The sequence below is a fragment of the Doryrhamphus excisus genome, linkage group LG19, assembly GCF_037039965.1.
Source record: "Doryrhamphus excisus strain RoL-2023G ecotype Guam linkage group LG19, RoL_Dexc_Guam_v1.1, whole genome shotgun sequence".
Classification (NCBI taxonomy): Eukaryota; Metazoa; Chordata; class Actinopteri; order Syngnathiformes; family Syngnathidae; genus Doryrhamphus; species Doryrhamphus excisus.
The window spans coordinates 6,570,497-6,586,309 of NC_136375.1; the positions used below are offsets into that span (position 1 = coordinate 6,570,497).

The 15,813-nt window shown below is 51.2% G+C and overlaps 3 protein-coding genes across 4 annotated transcripts; 1 reads left to right on the forward strand and 2 right to left on the reverse strand.

Annotated features, from left to right (window-relative positions):
• Positions 1-621: 621 nt before the first annotated feature.
• Positions 622-1,546, forward strand: cldn5b (claudin 5b). Its single transcript, XM_058057732.2, has one exon. The coding sequence runs from the start codon at positions 778-780 to the stop codon at positions 1,399-1,401; it is 624 nt and encodes a 207-aa protein (XP_057913715.2). The 5' UTR covers positions 622-777; the 3' UTR covers positions 1,402-1,546.
• acads (acyl-CoA dehydrogenase short chain) lies at positions 1,406-4,301 on the reverse strand. The gene is made up of 10 exons (XM_058057728.2): positions 4,203-4,301; positions 3,571-3,731; positions 3,356-3,505; positions 3,178-3,289; positions 2,937-3,088; positions 2,669-2,839; positions 2,458-2,595; positions 2,211-2,306; positions 2,094-2,150; positions 1,406-2,016 (listed from the first exon to the last, which is right to left on the reverse strand). Exons 1-10 carry the CDS (start codon positions 4,228-4,230, stop codon positions 1,864-1,866), a joined length of 1,218 nt encoding a protein of 405 aa, XP_057913711.2. The 5' UTR covers positions 4,231-4,301; the 3' UTR covers positions 1,406-1,863.
• An 884-nt stretch (positions 4,302-5,185) lies between these two features.
• On the reverse strand, positions 5,186-15,813 carry sez6l (seizure related 6 homolog (mouse)-like). 2 transcript variants are annotated; one of them, XM_058057712.2, is made up of 16 exons: positions 15,617-15,813; positions 11,710-12,179; positions 11,391-11,586; positions 10,081-10,266; positions 9,846-10,017; positions 9,615-9,781; positions 9,330-9,524; positions 9,059-9,197; positions 8,703-8,899; positions 6,452-6,646; positions 6,181-6,372; positions 5,872-6,066; positions 5,765-5,800; positions 5,583-5,697; positions 5,407-5,512; positions 5,186-5,332 (listed from the first exon to the last, which is right to left on the reverse strand). In XM_058057712.2, exons 1-16 carry the CDS (start codon positions 15,690-15,692, stop codon positions 5,303-5,305), a joined length of 2,667 nt encoding a protein of 888 aa, XP_057913695.2. In that variant the 5' UTR covers positions 15,693-15,813; the 3' UTR covers positions 5,186-5,302. The 2 variants fall into 2 exon arrangements, with proteins under 2 accessions (XP_057913695.2, XP_078655293.1); XM_078799167.1 differs by having other exon boundaries at positions 11,710-12,176; positions 15,617-15,812.

A 15,813-nucleotide genomic window follows, 5' to 3' on the forward strand; every position in this document is an offset into this window, starting at 1 on the left:
AGAGGTCATGTGACTGGAATCCGATGACAATGTCAGGAAGTGGAAAGAAACAGGACATCTGACTTCCTGGCTGCTAACACCTGCTGCCACACACATTTCCGATGACAAAACACTGGCATACATGTACAGCTTTAAATACTTTAACAGTCCGTAAGAATACTATTTGTTTAGACAGCCCCCCCCGACCCCAGCAGCAATTAGAGCAGGTGTGGTCACATGCTGATGAAGAGATTATAGAAGTCATTACAAAAATAAACAAAATCATTTGAATGTTTAGACTTTGTTTGGGTGGCAGGAAGTGGTGACTATTCAAAATAAAAGCATGGATGCAGTGTGTGCTTCCCATCTGGGCCTGAAGTACCATTGAGTGTCGGTCGGGGAAACAAAAGCGCCCCGCTGGGGTGGAGGTGGGGGAGAAAGCTTCCTTCCAGCCCAGCTGTAGAAACAAACACTTCCTGTCAAAACTCCGCCTCCTCATGACATCACCAGCACTGACGTGTTTGCTTTAAATTGTTTAAGTTTTGAAAGTAAGTTTTCTCAATAAGACTCGCACATTTTTAGAAAAGGCTGACGGACACGCCGGACAGTAGACAGGGGCTCCTGATTGGCTGAGACAAAAAGATACTTCAGCCGACTGGCCCAAAGTTTGCCGGAAGGCGTTCCGGAGGGGAGGGCACGGGTATTTAAAGGCAGCGTGCATACAGACCACACCCAAAGCGTCTACAGGGTCAGGCAGAGAAACACCCGACCACAGCAGCCACACTCGCGGGGGCGCCGATGATGCTGGCGGCCATCCTGGAGCCGGTGGGCTTGGGCCTGTGCACGTGGGGCTCGGTGCTGGCGATGGTGGCGTGCGTGCTGCCCACGTGGAGGGTGACGGCCTTCCTGGACTCCAACATCGTGGTGGCTCAAACCATATGGGACGGTCTGTGGATGTCGTGCGTGGTCCAGTCCACAGGTCAGATGCAGTGCAAGGTGCACGACTCCGTGCTCAGCCTGGCGCGGGACCTGCAAACAGCACGCGCCCTGACGGTGGTCTCGGTGGTGCTGGGAGCGCTGGCGCTGGCCGTGACGTTGGCGGGGGCTCAGTGCACCAACTGCGTCCGCCAGGAAGCGCTCAAGGCCCGGGCCGTGTACGCCGGCGGCCTCATCTACGTCATCAGCGGCGTGCTGGTTCTGGTTCCGCTCTGCTGGATGGCCGGCAACATCATCGTGGACTTCCATGACCCCAAGGTCCCCCCCTCAAAGAAAAGGGAGATCGGGGCCGCCATCTACATCGGCTGGGCCGCCGCCGCGCTCCTCCTGCTTGGGGGCGGGATCCTCTGCTGCTCATTCGGACGCGCGGCGAGGAGCTCCTACGTTGTGGAGTATCCAAACGGCGATAAGAAGCTCTACGTGTGAACAAATGCTGCAGGAGAACAGGATCACAACGTTCTTGGCACTCAAATCTTTAATATTCCTGTGTCTTGTGTAAATATGCAAATGAGGATCTGCTCTTTGATGTTTTTGTACTTTGAGCTCAGTAAATAAACATTGCTGTTGACAAGATGTCCAATTATTTAAACCACGCCCGCCAGGAAGAAATCTTTACCCCCGCTCCCTTGGGGGTAAAGGAGACGTACATTACAGTGAGCACACAGCTGAACCGGTCATGTGACCATTGTCGCCCTCTGCTGGCAGGATATTGAACACGCTTGTTTGTTTCTTTCTTTCCCGATTAGAAAAAGTGGTTTGGCGCTGGGGTGGGGACTCACAGCTGCCATGGTGTCTGTTGATGGTGTGACTTCCTGTCGGGGTCCAGCCCAGTGTTAGTTTACCGTAACAAGATGCAAGATGGCCTCCCGTGCCCAGGGTGCATGTGGCCTACACTTGGTACTCCTTCAGCACCTGACTAGCGATAACCAGTCTTTGGACCTCGCTGGTGCCCTCATAGATCTCCGTGATGCGAGCGTCACGATAGTGGCGCTCAGCCGGCATGTCCGTCACATAACCCATCCCCCCGAGAACCTGGATGGCCTGACGTGCGACATAAGACAAAAAAAAAATTAGTGTAACAACAGAAAAACAAAGGGGGCGTGTCCCTGGCTCCTCACCTGGTGAGAGCAGAATGTGGCGGCCTCAGAGGCGGCGAGCTTGGCCATGGCGGCTTCCTGGAGAGGAGTTTTATTGTGAAAGGACGCAAAAAGGCAGTGGGGGGTTGGGGGACGTACCTTTGTGAAGGGTTTCTTAGCATCGCGCTGGACGGAAGCCTTCCACGTGAGCAGGCGAGCGCTCTCGATGGCCACTGCCATGTCGGCCAACTTGAACTAAACAACAGAGAGGCTGCATTGACACCTTCATACCACTTGGGGGCGACAATGCCACAAATACATTATGCTCTGACGGATAATGGAGGGAAGGAATCAATGTTCCAACTCATATGAGCGAATAATCATAAAAGTATCTTTTTCCCGTCACCTGGATGGCTTGTAGTTTTCCGATGGGCGCTCCAAAAGCGCAGCGTTTATGTGCGTAGTCGGCGGCGCAGTCGAGCGACGCCTGAGCGATGCCGAGTGCCTGAGCGGCAATGCCGATGCGTCCGCTGTCCAGTGTTTGCTGAGGGCGCACATGGGATGTTACCCCAGATGAAACCTGTTCCAGCATGCTCCTGGGCAGAGGAGGTCGTTACCATGGCGATTTTGAACCCAGCGCCACAAGGACCCAGCATGTTGTGTAGCGGTATCCTGCAGTCCTCCAGGATGATGTTGGCGGTGGAGGAGGCCTTGATGCCCAGCTTGTCCTCCTTCTTCCCCAGCGAGAGGCCCGGGTGGGGCATGGGGACCAGGAAGGCACTGATGCCCTGTGGGACCATTCAAGACAACAAAAACCACAAGAGAGACCAGTGTTAGAACAGAACACCCGTCTTTCTGCAAGCGGGACAGCGAGTGGTGGTGTGCCTTGTGTTTGAGCTTCCTGTCCGTGGTGGCGAAGACGATGGTGGCTGAAGCGTCCCAGCAGTTGGTGATCCACGCTTTGGTCCCGTTCAGGACCCATTCGTCCCCGTCCTGAATGGCCACGGTGGAGGCGGCGCCTGCGTCACTGCCGTTCCCTGTGCGACAACAAAGAACAAGAGCGTACCTGCATTATGTCAGTGCATCAGGAGGCGGGGTCACACTGATGATTGGCAGCTCACCTTACCTGGCTCACTCAGAGAGAAACAGCCCACCTTCTCTCCGCTGGTGAAAGGTGTGATCCACTTGTGTTTCTGCTCTTCGGTACCAAACTTGAGGATGGGTCCGAGGTAGAGCGACTGAGGGGTCACACAGACTAAGCAATGGCATCACATGAGTGCTGGGCGTCTTTAGCCACAACTCACGTTGTTGACAGAAACCACCACTCCAGTGCTGGCACAGCCTCGGCTGATCTCCTCTACGGCGATGCTGTAGGCCAGGTAGTCCATCCCGGCTCCACCCAGCTCCTCCGGGACCTCCATGGCCATCACACCCATGGCCCCCAGCTCCAGAATCTGCAGAGCACAAACACAGAGTACACAGTGTTGCGCCGCTAATTAGCATACCCCGAGGATCGTACCTGTTGGCTGGGGTAGCACTGTTCCTTGTCCAGCCTGGACGCAATGGGGGCCAACTCTCGGTCAGCAAAGTCCCTGCACGTCTGTCTGAGGATGTGATGAGTCTCTGGCAGCTCGGCCAGCTGGGACGCACCTCGACGCCCCCTTAGACACAAGCTGAGGGCTGAAGGCCAAACAAAACATTTCACTTTAGCTAGCCGCATGCTAAGTAGGCGAAAGGTTAACCTCAGTCACAGTAGAAGAAACCAGGAATCACGTTAGTCGAGTAATTGTTTTAATCACTGCACTCGAAATAACTAGACTATACTTTCAACAACAAAGACAAACTAATCACTCTTGTCTGAAAACGAGTTTATTTGGAGTTAGTAGCCTCGATAGCTGCAACTAGCCTAGCTAACCTAGCTTGGATGAACAGAATCTCACGTAAGCAACACAAAACAACAAAAGCTGATAGGAAGTTATTTAGGAATGCTAAATGTAGCAAACGTTATACTTGCCAACGGTAACTTAGCTTCACCGGCTAGCCGAGTAAGCTAGGAGCACCAGGCTATGTCGGCACAAACAGCCAACTTGCAAATTCAAAAGCGTCTTCCTATCACCTTTGATTTGACGCACATTCATCAAAGGTGCTCACCTTTCCTTGCCGTAAAAAGAGCAGCCATGCTTGGCGTAACTCGCCTCCAACAGCCACTTATGAAGCACAAATGATGCCTTCACTGACCGTCGGAATTTTACAGATGTTAAAAGACCGCCGACAAATACGAGTTTGGTTGCACGGTGAATCGTTAACTGACGACAAAATGCTCGCGATGGTAAGTCTGTATGATAATTTTCGTCCTTCTTCTCGATAAAAGCTTTATTTAATTGTAGAATATGGATGAGTTTGAAGCAATTCCATTCGGCGGTGAAGAGAAATGTTATTAATGGTTTGGACGTGAAGGCAGCACGTGACCTACGGCGTTTTGTACAACTGGTGACGTCATTACGTTGCACCTTCTTTACGCACCTCCCGTTCAAAGTCATTCTCGTGTGTGTGTGGTTCCAACTTACAGAAAAGTCTGACAACAAAATGGCGCTCAAAAGGCTAACGATTTTATTTTGACTTTTAAAAAGTGTGTTTTTCTAGGACTTTAACACGAGATGCTACTCATTGTTGCCGAGGTGTCTTAGAAAAATTAGCAGTGAGGTTGTGAATGTCGGCCATGGTTGATTACCAACTCGCTCAACTCAATGACAATACGAAGACAGATGACACAGCACGTCACATTGTACCATTTATTTAGGGAAAGTGTTGTCATCATGAAAATGTTCATCTAACGTCACAGAACACCACGTTAATAAATAAAGACCAAAAGAAATCATTTATTTACAGATTTACAAGATGTTGTCAAGTCAGTTGGAGTCAAATCAAAAAGATGAAGGAACATCACCACGAGCCAGCAGGTGGCGCAAAACACTAGCTTAAGCTCTGCGTTGCCTCTGAAACACTATAAACCCTGATCTTGGCCTGGCAGGTTGGTCGGGTTCACGGACACAAATATGGCATGCCTAAAAATCCATGAAAACATGGCCGCTCGTCCTTCCGCTGTGCTCTTTCTTCATGCCATGAAGATGATGAATGATGATCTTTGTTTGTTGTCGTCCCCCCCATTTCGCCTCCGTCCCCAGAAGGGGGCTAGACATCATCGACTATTTACATCACCTCCCTCTGGGCGGCGAGGGGGGGCGGGTTCTTCAAATGGAGACTTCGTACTCCCGCGTGTCCTGCACACAAAGCAGATGAGAAGGCGGTGTTAAACACAGACGCTCCGCCTCTCATTGCGTTTTGCTACACTCACCCCGCCTGCCTCGTAGAGCGGGTTGTCAAACTCCGCCTCTGCGGTGATCTGCCTGTAGGGGTGGGGGTAGATGAGGGGCAGCCGCAGGTTGGACGGACGGCGGCACCTGACAGGAAGTGATAGGTGACAAGTGGCGGCCACCGCAATTTGCTAACGTTTGTTTTGCGAGTTCCTACCGTGTGACGAGCATGTAAACGCCTCCCAGCAGCACCGACAGTAGGAGGATGAGGAGGAAGACGGCTAGCGCCACATTGCCGCCGTCCAGCGCAGAGCCGCTGCTGGCGTGCGCGACTGACACACACACACGCACACACAGTCAAAACCACACACACGTGCACACACACGTGCACACACTCACCTTCCAAGGCGTGGCTGCTGAAGCAGGCGTGGTCAGCTGCAAGACATCACCCAGTCACTTCCTGCTTTGTCACTGCTGCAACCCCGTCCCCTTCGTCCAGGTCTCACCTGTGCAGAGCGGAAGTGGGCCGCTCCAGAAGGACGGGTTTCCTTGTACGCACTTGATGGCCACCTCGCCGATCAGCTGGTAACCGTGGAAACAGACGAAGGCCAGTGTCTCGCCGGGCAGGTAGACGCGCTTGGACAGGATCTGGTAGCCGTTGTCGGGGACACCCGGATTCTCACAGGACAGCGAATCCTCGGCTAAAGACACGCCCTTTATGTAATTCACATCTCATTTACATATCAAAAATCCTTAGCGGTTGCCATGGAAACACGGCAGAGCAGCTCAGAACCAAACAACGGGTCAAGACTCACCGGCGCAGCGGGGGAGGTGGGAGGTCCACACAGGGGTCCCAGGCTCACGGCCGTAGCATGTGATGGTGGCGCCGCCCTGCAGGATGTAGCCGGGGTTGCAGCGGTACCGAATGGTGGCCCCCACCAGCAGCTTGGGGTCCGACAGGGACCGGGTGGAGTGGTCCACATGGCCCGGGTCAGAGCAGTACATGACTGAGCAGAGAGAAGACACGGGGGACGTTTAGACTCAGCCGTCAGGCCCGACAAGTTCCCAGTGAGCGAGCGCACTGACTCTTTTCGCAAAACGGAGGCTGCGAGCTCCACGAGAGGTCCAGCTGGCAGCTGAGGGTGTCCCGGCCCACCAGGTCATAGCCCGGGTCGCACTGATAGGTGACGCGAGCGCCTCGGACCGGCGCCACGTGCGACCTTGTCTTCCAGCCGTTCTGGATCTCCGGCAGGTCAGGACATGAGTCGTTTCGAGACACCTCTGTCGAGAGACACAAGGATGCATGAGCAACACCTCCGTGGAGGGTGGGGGCGGAGCTTTTGCACCTGCTGGCATGCTTCCTGTATGTGATGCTACTTTACATGCTACACCCAGACAGACACACCAAGAGGCAGGCAGTGTTTCACACTGTGGCCAGTCTGTGACACGCAAGCTGTGACACGGCTGTCAGTTAGTGTGACAAGTGAATAGGACAGTAAAGGGCGGGGGTGGGGGTGTCCTCAATGTAAGATCATCTAGAAGCCAACAGGAAGTGACTGAAGGAAGAGGAAACAAAAAGTTCTCTACGAGGACTAGGAATACTAGTAGCATGACTGCCATCCAAAGCTCAAATGCCAAAAAGCCACCCATCATGTACGCAGGAAGAAGCCCCGTGGTGTCCCAAGTGTGGTCCGGGGGCCATTGGAAAAATATTAGAACCAGAAAAAAAGAAGAATAAAATTTTAATAAAATAAAATAATAAAAATAATGTCATTTCAGGAGCATCCTTTAGAAATATCCAAGAAAAATGTGATTTTCTAAAAAGTCTTGATATCACGAGAGACAAAGAATAGCAAACAGTTGTTTTGGAAAATTGGGTTGGGAAAAAGTGAGAATATGATGGGAATAAAGTGTTATTTTCCATTCACATTCATGGATTATTTTCTCATTCTTTTGACATATGTGTTCATGTTGTCATGAAGGAACATAGTCTTTCCAGTTGTAACAGCATCTGTATGTTAGGACTGTTGGGCTGGAACTGGGGATGTTTAGGGAACTAGGGAAAGTTCTAGGGAACTAGGGATGTCTAGGGAACTAGGGAAAGTTCTAGGGAACTGGAGATGTCTAGGGAACTGGGGATGTCTAGGGAAGTAGGGAAAGTTCTAGGGAACTAGGGATGTCGAGGGAACTAGGGAAAGTTCTAGGGAACTGAGGAAAGTTCTAGGGAACTGGGGAAAGTTCTAGGGAACTAGGGATGTCTAGGGAACTAGGGAAAGTTCTAGGGAACTGGAGATGTCTAGGGAACTGGGGATGTCTAGGGAAGTAGGGAAAGTTCTAGGGAACTAGGGATGTCGAGGGAACTAGGGAAAGTTCTAGGGAACTGAGGAAAGTTCTAGGGAACTGGGGAAAGTTCTAGGGAACTAGGGATGTCTAGGGAACTAGGGAAAGTTCTAGGGAACTGGAGATGTCTAGGGAAGTAGGGAAAGTTCTAGGGAACTGGGGATGTCTAGGGAACTAGGGAAAGTTCTAGAGAACTGGGGATGTCTAGGGAACTAGGGAAAGTTTGAGGGAAAGTTCTAGGGAACTAGGGAAAGTTCTAGGGAAGTGGGGATGTCTAGGGAAGTAGGGAAAGGTCTAGGCAACTAGGGAAAGTTCTAGGGAACTGGGGATGTCTAGGGAACTAGGGCTGTCTCGGAAACTAGGGAAAGTTCTAGGGAACTGGGGATGTCTAGGGAATTAAGGCTGTCACATAAAAAGTCTGATATAGGTTAATATGAGATTTTTTCCGGATCATGAAAACCATACATTCCACCACAGGTTATATGTCATGTATCGGAAATTGAGAGTTGGACAATATCGGACATCTGGTGGAACGAGTGACGCCATTTTTAGGGCAAACCTTGTCTCCCAAAAGGAAAATTCCAAGAAATGAAAGCCCCTAAGATCAAATGAATTTCGTATCTGAAGGTGTAGTATCACTTGTAGTATCACTTGCTAGGAGTACAGCATATCTACACGTGTTGCTGTCATGCCAAAGTGGCAACGTTGCATCTTTTCATGTTTCACTCCGCACCCCCCGCTATAATCATCTTCATCTTCATGTGAGTTTCATGCATGAAGACATGATACAGCATACTATGTCATGCAACGTACGTCTACAACATCACGTCTTGTCAAAGCATCTTCCTGATGGAAAATGTTGAGTGAAATGACTGGTGAGACAGCGCCCTCTGCTGAATTCATAGCTGCATCACTCATTCCCCTCTGTAGATAGCGCCATCCATCCACATTCTATTTAAGGCATGCGGGGGAGTCAACGAGCATATCGGGATCTCACCCATGTAATTGATGATGAAGCCTTCTCCTTTGCCCAAAACCAGCCCGGCCGGGTCCGAGTGGAAGGTGATGCTCAGGTCAGGGGTGCTGGAGAAGAGCTTGAAGGGGATTCTGCCCCCCGTGTAGCGACCCAGGACCCGGGCTGCACCCTCGTCGCCGTCGGTAACGGTCAACACATCACCGTCGCTGATGTTCAGGCTGAGAGAAAAAAGCAAGGAAAGCGGTTAGCTTCCTTCTGCAGGATGCTAAATGCTAATGCTTTGTTTTGCCACCCCCTTAGAACCTCCGTAGCAGTTCTAGAGATCAGAGACCCCCTTAGAAGGTGGCGCAGGTTCGACGTGTGTGTGAGAGTCTCACAGCTGGACGTCGAGGAGTACTCTCTTGTCTTCGCCCACGTGGAGTCTCCAGCTGCAATCCTCACCCTCGCCGTACCACTCGGGCCAGTTGGGAGACAGAATCACACCTCCGGGACCGCTCAGGTCACCCCCACACTGCGCTGCAGCCAGACGGACCACAACACGGACAAGGTCACACCTTCACGGTCAGAAGACGCCATGTTGTTTTGCTTTGTGGGCCGTGAACACGACGTTCCTGGGCAGAACCTCACAGACCCGCGGTCCAGTCTCACCTTTACAGAGCGGCTCAGTGTCGTTCCAGTATGGGTCTCTGGCACTGATGCACTCGATGACTGGCGGGCCTTGTTCTAGAGAGTGACCCGGGTCACAGCTGAACTGAACCACCGCTCCCACACTGTACAAGGGGTCAGATGTGGTGAAGTTGCCGTTCTGGAGGTAAGGCTCGTAGCAGTGACCCCGCTCAAAGGCTGAAGGACGACATGTCACACGGGCTTTGTCACATGACCAGAATCTGACAGGTCCAGAGTCAAAGCAGACAAGACCAGAATGGCACCTACCTTCATAGCGGATGTTGAAGCCCGTGTTCTGGCTTGGCTGCTCAGTGATAAACTGGACCCTTACAGCGGGACCCTCGCTGATCACACCCTCAAAGGGGACGTGCCCACTTCGACCCGAGTCAAACAGAACCACAGAACCGGCATCCAGACCGCTCCACAGAACCAGCCTGTTAGCCAAAAAAAAACGCCATGAGAAAGTTTAGTGCTTCTCACTGTCCGGTGGTGGCCCACCTGTCAGAGGGTCCCAGCACCAGGCGCTCCAGGTGCAGGTGCAGCCTCTGGTCTTTGGGGGCCTCCAGGGACCAGGAACACGAGCGGTCCTGAGTGGCGTTGGGCCCGTGGTGGGGAGAGGGAGACAGAACCCGTCCCACCGTGGCGTTCTTCACTGTACCCCCGCACAGCGCTGAGAAGAGAACGTCAATAGATGACCGATTCTAACTACCCTTGGGGGCGGTGCCACACTCACCTCTGCAGGCCGGCTCCTTGGCATTCCACACCGGCCGCGAGGCATTGACGCAGGTGAGCAATGGCTCCCCCTGCAGGTGGTAGCCCATGTGGCAGTGGAAGCGGGCCGTGCCCCCCGGCAGGAGGTCCAGGACCGACACCTCTCCGAAGTGAGGCCTCTTGGGAAGCGAGCAGCTCAGCCTGAAGACTAGGACAGACAAGAGTGTCACCTAGTTGCTAGGGGACCGGCACATCCATTGGTTTCTAGGGGACCAGCAACGTCCATTGGTTGCTAGGGGACCGGCAACGTCCATTGGTTGCTAGGGGACCGGCAACATCCATTGGTTGCTAGGGGACTGGCAAAATCGGCTGGTTGCTAGGGGACCGGCAACATCGGCTGGTTGCTAGGGGACCGGCAACATCGGCTGGTTGCTAGGGGACTGACGACATCCATTGGTTGTTAGGGGACCGGCGACATCCATTGGTTGCTAGTGGACCGGCAACATTGGCTGGTTGCTGGTGTACCGGCAACATCCATTGGTTGCTAGGGGACCGGCAACATCCATTGGTTGCTCTTGGACCGGCAACATCGGCTGGTTGCTAGGGGGCCGGCAACATCCATTGGTTGCTAGGGGACCGGCAACATCCATTGATTGCTCTTGGACCGGCAACATCGGCTGGTTGCAAGGGGACCGGCAACATCCATTGGTTGCTAGGGGACCGGCAACATCCATTGGTTGCTAGGGGACCATCAACATCCATTGGTTGCTAGGGGACCAGCTACATCCATTGGTTGCTAGGGGACCGGCAACATCCAATGGCTCCTAGGGGACCGGCAACATCCATTGGTTGCTAGGGGACAGGCAACATCCGATGGTTGCTGGTGGACCGGCAACATCCGATGGTTGCTGGTGGACCGGCAACATCCGATGGTTGCTGGTGGACCGGCAACATCCGATGGTTGCTAGGGAACCAGCAACATCCGATGGTTGCTCGGGAACCTGGAACATTGGCTGGTTGCTATGGGACCAGTAACATCCTCTGGTTGTCAGGTAACCAGTACAGTCGTTAAAGGATAATGTGGACTGAAAGAAGCAGCCATGACCTCTTTGGGGTCCTGTTAAAGACCCTGTGTGGTGTTTTTGTGTAGTTGTGTCGTCACACGCGTGCACGCTCACAGCCTAATGAGCTCGTTAAGATGAGTGTTTAGTAATGTGATGATGTAATTAGCACATTTGTGTGAATGCAAACAGCTCTCAGCACTAATGAATGCTGTGTGTGTGCGTGTGTCGGTGCGTGTGTGTGTGTGTGTGTGTGTGCAAGAGCGCTCACTCTGGTAGTGCAGCAGGAAGACGCCCACGTTTCCCTCCAGAGAAGAGCAGTATGAGACGGACAAGGTGTTGCTGGGGCTGCGGATCACCTGACCTTCCACCAGCAGCGTCTGATTGGCCAGGACCAGCCAAGTTCCGCCCTCATCCACGCCCCTGATGGACAGCTGCTCGCCATCGGACAGGTTGACGCTTTTCACCTGAGCAACAACATGAAGGACACGTCTTTTTGTCCTTTATGTGAGGGAGCAGTACCACCAACCGCCACCAGGAGTCGCTCAAGCACACTGGTGTGTACATGCAGTGAGTGTGTGTGTGCTCGCCTGCAGCTCCACGCCGTAACCAGCGTACACGGTGACGGTGTACAAGCAGCGTGACACGGGGCCGTTGGGCACAGGAAGCGGCTCGGACGAGTCGATGTAACCTTCAGGCTGTGACAAGGTCACAGAGCAGCCGGAATCTTCTGGAAGGACACGAGCGTCAACCTGCCAATCAAAGACACGTGCGCTCTCCTCACCCGCCGCCGCACTTCCTGTCACGGGAGCCGCGACCTCTGCGGCGAGCTGGTCCTCCTCCTCAGAGGTGCGCTTTGGCGTGCGCGGCAGCTGGGCGTCCGCGTGCGTATGGAGAGGACCCCACGCTGTGCTGGGTGAGGGGGGGCCACTGGATCCCCCGGCTCCAGGGAGGGGGCTGATACTGACTGGTGTGCCCGCAGAAGAGGGCCCCTCCTGGGCTGCAGTGGAGGACACCACACCCCCTGGAAGAAATACACGCTGCTCCTGTACGCCCTCTGCTGGACACACACATCATGTACACACGTCATGTACATAAATCATAGCTCTTGGTTGCTATTAGCGCTTCGCTAATATCTCAGATAAAGCTGCTAGCCACGCTACATCTTAAGGCATCTAGGAGGCGGGACAAAGACATATTCAGGTGTCTAAAAGCCGGAAAAGGCGGGACATCATTAAATGTGCTGAAGGTGCTGAACTTCGACCCCAGATGCATGTGCATCTTCCTCCCGATGGCAACGTGTGGCCCACGTTTCACCACAGTCGGGCTGTCATCTTGTGATCGCCATGGCGACCGGCAGGCAGCTCAGTGTGACAGCTCGCTACAAGATTTAGTAAAAGTAGTTTCACGGCGTCAAGCACTTCTGGCAAACGTTTAATCCTCCAGAGGATTAAAACGTCCCAAAAAGAAGGAAGAGGGGAAATATTCCGAAGCCGGATCATTTGACGTGTGCTAGCTAGGCGCTGAGATTAGCGAGGATTAAAAACAAATGTCACTTTTTGTGCTGCTAAGGTTGTGGAGACCACACACCACACACAACGTGCACAGCCATGAGTCCGAAATCCCCCCCCCCCCATCCCTCACAGCTTTGATGTTGGCAAAATATTCTTATTTAAGCTACTTTCATTTCAGACTGCATTTCGGCAAGGCAAGCCGCGCTAGGAAAGACGCTAACAGCAACCATAGCTAGACATGCTAGTAAATCATTGACATGAAAAAGCCAATGTTGATATTTTCAGCGATGAAGGAGTTTGTTTTTATCATGAATAAAATATGTTAGCAGGAAAGCTTTTAGCATGGGGGCGGGGGGCACTGGCTAACTTTGGAGTACATTAATAAAAAAACAACTTTGACAACTTTTAAAAGGAAAAAATGCAGACAGGAATTTAAAAAGATACATTTGTACGTTGAATCCGCACTTGAACGTCTGGGATCGACGAACAGATTCCATCACAACCACGACCTTGGGATGTCTGCTAAGATTTAGCATAGCTCAGCATAAATGCTGGCATGGCGCATGGCACCGTGGCATGCTGACACCTCCCGAAGCCCCCCCCCTGCTGGTCGTGTAATACACTGCACTGCTGGCCCTCAGCGAGCAAGTTGCTTGCTGCTAAAATGTCCGTAAATGGTTTGACAAATAACAGAAACAACATTCCGTTAGCATAAATTAGCTGGAGACACCATGAGGTGACTAATGAAGCTAAAATCCCCATGCTAGCATGAATGTGTTGGCATAGCATTAGCATGAATTAACATTAACATCACCAAAGGATTCATAATGTGATTTATGGTGTGACGCTACCACTTAAGTTGTATTAGCTTCATAATGTTGCTTGTGTTGTGTTAGATTATTAGCAGTGTGACGCTGGGACTTGAGTCATTTTAGCTTCATCATTTTACTAGCAGTGTGACACAAGCACTTGAGTCGTGTTAGCTACTTAATGTTACTGTTGTTGTGACGCTAGCAGTTAAGTCAATTTAAGTTAGTCAAGTTCAGTGTTAGCTACATAATGTTGATAGTGGTGTGATGCAGGCACTTAAGTCATGTTAGCGCCATAATGTTGCTAGCCTTGTTTTAGCTTCTTAATATTATTAGCAGTGTGATGCTAGCACTTGCATTGTGTTAGCTACTTAATATTATTAGCAGCATGACGCTGGGACTTGAGTCATGTTAGCTTCATCATGTTACTAGCAGTGTGACACAAGCACTTGAGTCGTGTTAGCTACTTAATGTTATTAGCGGTGTGATGCGAGCACTTGAGTCATGTTAGCTTCTGAATGTTATTAGCAGTGTAATGCTAGCACTTAAGTCATGTTCGCGCCATAATGTTGCTAGCCTTGTTTTAGTTTCTTAATGTTATTAGCAGTGTGATGCTAGCACTTAAGTCATGTTAGCGCCATAATGTTGCTAGCCTTGTTTTAGTTTCTTAATATTATTAGCGGTGTGATGCTAGCACTTAAGTCATGTTAGCTTTTGAATGTTATAAGTGTGATGTTAGCATTTAAGTCATGTTAGCTTCTGAATGTTATTAGCAGTGTGATGCTAGCACTTAAGTCATGTTAGCGCCATGTTGCTAGCCTTGTTTTAGTTTCTTAATGTTATTAGCAGTGTGATGCTAGCACTTAAGTCATGTTAGCGCCATAATGTTACTAGCCTTGTTTTAGTTTCTTAATGTTATTAGCAGTGTGATGCTAGCACTTAAGTCATGTTAGTGCTATAATGTTGCTAGCCTTGTTTTAGTTTCTTAATGTTATTAGCAGTGTGATGCTAGCACTTAAGTCATGTTAGCTTTTGAATGTTATTAGCAGTGTGATGCTAGCACTTAAGTCATGTTAGCATTTGAATGTTATTAGAAGTGTGATGCAAGCACTTAAGTCATGTTAGCATTTGAATGTTATTAGAAGTGTGATGCTAGCACTTAAGTCATGTGAGCTTTTGAATGTTATTAGAAGTGTGATGCTAGCACTTAAGTCATGTGAGCTTTTGAATGTTATTAGAAGTGTGATGCTAGCACTTAAGTCATGTTAGCTTTTGAATGTTATTAGCAGTGTGATGCTAGCACTTAAGTCATGTTAGCTTTTGAATGTTATTAGCAGTGTGATGCTAGCACTTAAGTCATGTTAGCATTTGAATGTTATTAGAAGTGTGATGCTAGCACTTATGTCATGTGAGCTTTTGAATGTTATTAGAGGTGTGATGCTAGCACTTAAGTCAAGTTAGCTTCTGAATGTTATTAGCAGTGTGACGCTCACACTGAAGTTGTGTTAGCAAAATGTTGTTAGCATTGTGCTAACTTCCCAATGTTACTGGCGGTGTGACGCTAGCACTGATGTCGCGCTAGCTTCAAGTGTTATCATGGCCAGGCTAAAGACAGGAAGGTAAAGATGACGATGATGTGATGTAGCGTGTTCACTGGCATCTTCATCAGTACACGTCGGTCACAGTCTAGATCTTTCCACAGAGTTCATCCCCCTAAGGGCCCTGTTGCGTAACGAGGCGCTTTAAGTGGAACGCCTGACTTCTGATCTTCCAACTTGGGACAAAAGAGGACTTCGCGACCTAGAATTGTTGCGTTGCTGCGTTGGGAGTTTTGGACCGAGTATGTCAACCAGCGCCCCCCCGTGGAAGAGGAAGTGGAGAAACTTTGGTGATAAGTGGTCAGTTGATTAGGTACACCCTCCAATGACAAACACGTGTCCCTCATCACGTGCCTTCTCGACGCTTCTTTCTTACTTGACGGAATTCCCGCATGCACGCGCCTCACAATGCAGCGGTGTTGCCTCACACGCACCCGCGCGGGCAGCGTGCACGCGTGCTGCGGTAAACACGCTACGGTAAGGGGATGGTGGGGGTGTCCGCACAAACACCGCATGATCACCGCAACTAAACCACGCGGAGGCACACACACACACACTCACACAAACGTGGCTTACCTGCACGCGCCGTCACGCAACTGCACGTCATCATTGACAACAACAACATGCACGCTGTGCACGCGGACGGAGACATGGCGACACGCGCCGGTGGTCCTCGGGGGGGGGACGGGGGGGACTGCGAGTGCTGCGAGGTTCTTTAAGCGCCAGCGGCCGGAAGTGAGCTCCCGTCTTCCCGCCTTCTCTCTCTTCTTCTC

Bases quoted from the DNA above. Each gene is read 5' to 3' on its own strand.
- acads (XM_058057728.2), bottom strand. From the start codon at position 4,230: ATGGCTGCTCTTTTTACGGCAAGGAAAG. The intron at 3,732-4,202 runs GTGAGCACCTTT...TTTGGCCTTCAG, and splicing joins TCTTTTTACGGCAAGGAAAG to CCCTCAGCTTGTGTCTAAGG. The intron at 3,089-3,177 runs GTAAGGTGAGCT...GTTGTCGCACAG, and splicing joins TTTCTCTCTGAGTGAGCCAG to GGAACGGCAGTGACGCAGGC.
- cldn5b (XM_058057732.2), top strand. From the start codon at position 778: ATGATGCTGGCGGCCATCCTGGAGCCGGTGGGCTTGGGCCTGTGCACG.
- sez6l (XM_058057712.2), bottom strand. From the start codon at position 15,692: ATGTCTCCGTCCGCGTGCACAGCGTGCATGTTGTTGTTGTCAATGATG. The intron at 10,018-10,080 runs GTGAGTGTGGCA...TTCTCTTCTCAG, and splicing joins CAAGGAGCCGGCCTGCAGAG to CGCTGTGCGGGGGTACAGTG. The intron at 6,373-6,451 runs GTCAGTGCGCTC...CTCTCTGCTCAG, and splicing joins GCCTCCGTTTTGCGAAAAGA to TCATGTACTGCTCTGACCCG.